This window comes from Miscanthus floridulus, chromosome 2 (assembly GCF_019320115.1).
Source record: "Miscanthus floridulus cultivar M001 chromosome 2, ASM1932011v1, whole genome shotgun sequence".
NCBI classification, from domain to species: domain Eukaryota; kingdom Viridiplantae; phylum Streptophyta; class Magnoliopsida; order Poales; family Poaceae; genus Miscanthus; species Miscanthus floridulus.
Window position 1 is genome coordinate 179,818,119 of NC_089581.1, and position 6,242 is coordinate 179,824,360.

Sequence of the window (6,242 nt, forward strand, 5' to 3'; positions counted from 1 at the left end):
CGGTGGCGGCCACACCACAAACGTGGTTGGTGTGATCTCACAAGACTATAAGCCCCTCTGCTATACAACAATGGTGCGTGTAAGCATCGAGTGATAAGAGGTGTGCAAACCTCACTAAACACTAGGCCTAAACCTAGAGTAAGCGCATAAGCGGTGGTCTAATCAACCTAAGCACTTCGCAAAGCACCTATGCTAATTGCCTAATGAATCACTAAGCACTATACAAGTGGAGATCACTAAAATGGTGTATCAACACCCTTGGTATGTTTCCTCAACTCTCCACTACTCAAATGGTCGGTTGGGGGGTCTATTTATAAGCCCCATTGAGAAAGTAGCCGTTGTGGATAAAACCTAGCTTTCTGCTACTGACCGGACGCTGATCACATCCTGACCAGACATGCCCGATCACTCACAATGGTCACTTGGTCTTTGGCGTGATCAACTGATCGAACGTTGATGGCGTCCGGTCACATGCCATCAGACGCATCCGGTCACAACTGCGCCGCTCTAGAACCTCTCTGGTCTCGATCGGACGTTGTTGTTCCTACGTCCGGTCGATCACCCTCCAGCGTCCAGTCAGTACTGAGCTATTGTCGCGATAGTGAATAGTGTCATCATCATGTCCGATCACTTGAGTCCTCAGCATCCAATCCCTACTGCTCAGCGTCCGATCACTGATGTGGAGCTTGTTTCTTTTGCGATCTTGCGTTCGGCTAGGTTCCTATCTTTGTGCTTGGACTATGCTTGATATCTTGGGTCTTTTCTTGTGCTTCTAGGGTCTTGCTTATGGTGTTGATCGTGGGATCATCATGTCACCTTCGTCCAAGTCACGTCTTGCACCCTATTGAACTACAAAACAATTACTTGCAAATTCATTAGTCCAATTTGGTTGTGTTGGTCATCAAACACCAAAATCCAAAGTAAATGGGCCTAGGGTCCATTTTCCTTACAGCACCACCACATGCGCGATGGTGCATCGCCATGGGCACCGTCACCCTGTCCGATGGCACCCCCCTTTTTAACAGAGAGCGGGTGAACTAGAGTTGGGCACCGCCGTGGGCACTGCCACCCCTAGGTGGTGCACCGCCCCATTTTTCCAGAGAGCATGGATTTCGGGGTGTTGGCCGGGGTGGCACCACCACCCCCTATCTGGTGCCACCGCTGCCTGTCGGGTGACCACTGATAGTCAAACTAGTCATTGGATTTGACCGTTGGGGGCACCACCACCCTATGTCCGGTGCCACACTGACATGTTCGATGACCCCGCAGAAGCTGACTCAAAGGGGTAACGGCTCTATTTGCTTGTGGACTTATAAATAGAGCTAGTGGCTGGCCTTGGACACTCTCTTGGCACTTCTAACAGTTGCATACACCTTTTGAGAGCTGAGCACACCGCTCCACTCACTTGCACACTTGATTTCATCATCTTGAGTGAGATTGGAGAGCCTCTAGTGCATTGCTTAGTGTTCTAGCATCTTGTGGCACTAGTTGGGTGATTTGGGCTGGTGGATCGTTGAGCGGCTATTGGTGATTGTTGCTGGCTCCGATCATCAACATTCTAAGGGGTTATTGTGCCTTTCCCGTGGGAGATCACGAAAGGCAACTCTAGTGGATTGCGCGTGGTTTGTGTGACCTCATCTTGTGTTGGTTGCGCGGCACTCTATTGAGGGTTTGGCGTGTGATGCCAATTAGCACGTGAACCTCCAAGTTAGTGAATCACCATAACGAGGACTAGCTTGCCAGCAAGCAAGTGAACCTCGATAAAAAATCATTGTGTCATCATTTGATTCTAAGGTGATTGGTCTTCATTGGTTTTCATTCTTGTGATTGATTGGCTCCTTTGGTGATTGGCTCATTCCTCTACACGGCGGTATAACACTCCATCCTTCCCACGCATTTACATTTCTTAGTGTAGCTTGGCCCTTTAGTGTAGCTAGTTTTGAGGGCAAGCAAGAGTCATGTCTAGTGGTTAGTGAGGCTCTTTAGTTAGTCTTTGAGAGCTCACTAATTTAGTGTAGTGACATAGCCTTTGAGTGCTTATAGACAATAGCAACTAGAATTGAGGTAGGTGGCTTGTATTCTTTGTAGGCTAGCGCAACATTCGCTTTGCCTAGTGTTGTTGTAGAAATTTTTATAGGCTATTCACCCTCCTCTAGCCATTAGGACCTTTCACAAAGCCTAATAGCCAATACTTTTCCTGGCTCTACTTCAACCAAAGCAAACCCCTACAAAATTCTAGTGGCAACTAAATTATACTATTAGAGCACACAACCACACAAGACTAGCAACTAATAAACTAGGCTACTCTAGCTAGCTAAACAAGAAGAGCAACTACAACTGGCTAATCTAATTCTAAAGCTACAATTAACTAGAGAGCTACACTGATAAGCAACCACACTACATAAGCTAGATATGAATGAAAGCACAAGTGTAGTGATCAATACCAAATCGGGCAAGAGATGAAAACAATCAATTTTTCTCCCAAGGTTTGGTTGCTTGCCGACAACTTAATCCCCATTGTGGCGAGTCTCTAGGTGAGTGATTCACACGCTAACTAGTCACTTAAGTTAGACCCACAACTTATCGCAAGAACCAATCAGAAAGAACATTTCATCTATCCATGAGCATTCCATTAGAGTTGTGTCGGGTATCAATATTAGGGATACCTAGAAGAAAGAAGCTGATGGCCGCGAACGCTAACTAGCCCGAATGGTCAAGAACGTATTTGGTCTCACCTGACCCTAAGGGTGCGAGCTCCGTCATGCCTAACCCCGAGGGCGCGGGCTCCATCTCGCCAGACCCCTTGGGCGCAGGCTCCATCACGTCCGACCCCTTAGGCGTGGACTTCACCTCGCCAATCCCCTCGAAGGGAGATTTCGCCTCGCCCGACGGGGGTCTGTATCGCCTCCAACCACTATGGGTCTAAGAGTACAAACCCAGGGTCAAACTGGCACTAGAAAGGGTGTAGGCGCGTCTTGACGTGACCCACGGCCATGACGGGCCATACCTGAGGACTCACGTCGCCAACAGTGTCGGGTGTGCCGGCGCTATGATACCTAATCCCCGTATGACTTTCTACGGGGGTATCTGCTAACCATGCCGCCCGTTGGGACGGAATGGAGCGCCACGACTGGCTGACAACGCATGCGTATAGCGCCAGTGATGAATAGGGTCATGATGTGGAGCCATCCCCATCATCATCTATAGGACCGGTGGGACTCGCGTAAAGGTGATGAAGGGCGCCGCAACCCTAGTGGTCTTCTTCCTCCTCGCTTTTCTCTCTCTCTCTCTCTTTCTATCATGTAACCTACGCCTCCCCCTTCTACTATAAAAGGGGAAGTAGGACCCCCCACGAAGGGCATGACTAAACAAGCTCAACGAGGCTCAACTCTGTTCGACCCTTTCACAAGATACATGGGACCTGCTCCCTCTCTCACCCATTTGTAACCCCTACTACAAACTAGTGTCGGTAACACGAGCAGCAGCAGACTAGATGTAGGGACATTTTGCTCAAACCAATATAAATTCTTGTGTCCTCCGAGCACACCATCCAAGCTAGACACACAAATCACAAATTTACTAGTCGGTGATTCAAAATACTGACAGTTGGCACGCTAGGTAGGGGCCTTTTGCATGTCTCGTCATCCACAACAGGCCACGGATGGCTAGTCACAGCATTAGTTGGGTCTCGGGCGCGCACGTGCGCTTCGGGAGCCTAGATTTCTTTATCACTGCGAAGGAAGAGCTGGCGTGTGCTCCCACCCCTGTCCAACTTCTTCACTCCACTGGCCATGATGCAACCATCGAGGCCCTCGAAGAGCTGTAGCTGCACACCCTAGAGGCCCATGCCCCTAGGAGCGACCAGCTCCTTGGCTTTGATTACGGGAGGCTAGAACGCTAGCTCAATGCCTTCCTAGGACCCCGACCATCCCGGGAGGACCTGCGCTGCCTCACCTTCTCGTTAGCCAATGTCATCATGTAGCTTGCCAGAGGGGAACCACTCTCCCCAAAATACCTCACCCAGAGTGCCCTTACAACGTTCCTGTTTGGTCTATGCAACGCCGCAAGGACCATTGGTCACCTCACGGCATAGCGCATGCACCCATCCCCCATGGATGACGAATTCGTGGGTATGATGGACTACGTCGTGGAATCCTTCCATGACCTTCTCACGGGAGATTCAGAGATGATCTCTGACTCTAACTCTAGCAGGGGAAGCCATCACCCCTCGCGAGAATGCTTTATGGCATGCACCCCCGAGGGACACATTGCAAGCATCCATGAGGGAGGGGCTACTCCTACGGATGACCTTGATGATGAGGTAGAGGGAGATGCCCATGCACCGTTCCCCCCGCCTGTTCCCCATGCACCGTCGACACCTGCCCCCTCTCCATGTGCCGACGACACTCGCCTCCTCTCCACGCGTCGGCGACCCCCGTCCCCTCTCAACGCGTCGGTGACTACGACCCCCTACTCAATTCCATGCTGAATGCCAACATCCAAACGGGATGTAAGGGTTTGTTCGGTTCCTCCCCTTAATCCCTGGATCGCCATTGCTCACCATCCCTCTCTTCCCCATCTCACTTTTTCTCTCTAATCTACTCCTTTTTTCATGAACACTTTTTGTTGATTTTTTTGAATTTTCATGAATAATTTCTTGCTTCAAAACTTGACATTTTTTATTGATTTTGTTTGAATTTTCATGAATATTTTCTTGCTTCAAAACTTGTGTTAAGTCTCTCTGTTCTGCCTTTTTCTCTTCGTACTTTTGCTATTTTTTAAAAAAGAGTCTGAGAGCTCTTCTAGTGCTTCGAATTTAGGAGTAAATTAATTCCTTCTAATATTCGCAAAACAAAAAAAATCTGTCGATCCTCAATTTATCGGGCTCCTCTTCTTCGGTGCTGGCCACCGCCCACTTTCCACCGCCAAAACAATTCACCTGCTCCGTGGCGCGTGCCGCCGAAAATGCTCTTCTCGTGGGCGGGAGACTGGAGGCGCAATATTTCGGCATCCCCCGAAATCTGGTCGTACCTTATTGGCCGAGCCACCCCTCCCATGGATCGTGCCCCGCTGGCACCATCGCAGCCATCCGCGCCTCCCTAGATCCGAGCGTTCGTTGCCCTCGCACGAGGATCGACTGGCCCACCACCCTCCGCCGCCGCGCTGTTTAAATACCCGGCGTCGCCTGCCATTTTCCGATCAGCGCGCAATCTCGCATTCCTCCAGTTTCCAGAGCCCTTTCTCCTCTGTTCCTAGAAGCCACTCGAAGCGCAGCCGCTGCCATGGACTCCACCGGCGCCGGAGCGGGAGGGAAGGTGAAGAAGGGAGCGGGCGGGCGCAAGGCCGGCGGGCCGAGGAAGAAGTCGGTGACGAGGTCCGTGAAGGCCGGCCTCCAGTTCCCCGTCGGCCGCATCGGGCGCTACCTGAAGAAGGGCCGCTACGCGCAGCGCGTCGGCACCGGCGCCCCTGTCTACCTCGCCGCCGTCCTCGAGTACCTCGCCGCTGAGGTAAACGGCATCCCAACTCGCGCTGCAATTGAACCCTCTGTGTTTTGCTTCTATCTGATCCTGCAACGGCGTATTATTTCCGAGGTCCTGATTCGCTTTGCTTGCTTTGAGTGATCAGGTTCTGGAGCTCGCCGGGAACGCTGCCAGGGACAACAAGAAGACGCGCATCATCCCCCGCCACGTGCTGCTTGCGATCCGCAACGATGAGGAGCTCGGTAAGCTGCTGGCCGGCGTCACCATCGCCCACGGCGGCGTGCTGCCCAACATCCACTCGGTTCTGCTGCCCAAGAAGACGGCGGAGAAGGCGTCCAGCGGCGGGAGCAAGGAGCCCAAGTCGCCGAAGAAGGCCGCCAAGTCCCCCAAGAAGGCATAGAGTGTCGAGGCGGATCTCATGTTTAGCGTCGTATTACCTGTCATGTGTAGGCTGTAGATGGAATGGATGTGGTTGGAGATTAACCGGTCTTGTAGCAAGCTATCTTTGATTTCCAGTACAAGAAATGCCTTGTTTCATGAAAGTTGAAACGTCTTGTTATTTTTAAACCCCTGCTGTCCTGTGGTTTGCAGTGTGGCTTTCGAAGTCGTTGCAACACGCAGTGCTAGAAATGAGTAGTGACTAAATAGTGCAAGTTTGGGTTATGATCGAAGTGAAACATTGCACGGGACGTGGTAGCAAGATGTAGATGTAGCAGAAGGATATGGGCGTCGCAGCCTGGACAATTATGTGATGCTCCATCT

At 51.2% G+C, this 6,242-nt stretch overlaps 1 protein-coding gene across 1 annotated transcript; it reads left to right on the forward strand.

Moving 5' to 3' along the window:
• Window positions 1–5,212: 5,212 nt before the first annotated feature.
• Window positions 5,213–6,005, forward strand: LOC136535914 (histone H2A-like). Its single transcript, XM_066528358.1, has 2 exons — window positions 5,213–5,507; window positions 5,626–6,005. The coding sequence occupies exons 1-2, from the start codon at window positions 5,283–5,285 to the stop codon at window positions 5,878–5,880; spliced, it is 480 nt and encodes a 159-aa protein (XP_066384455.1). The 5' UTR covers window positions 5,213–5,282; the 3' UTR covers window positions 5,881–6,005.
• The last annotated feature ends 237 nt before the right edge of the window (window positions 6,006–6,242 follow it).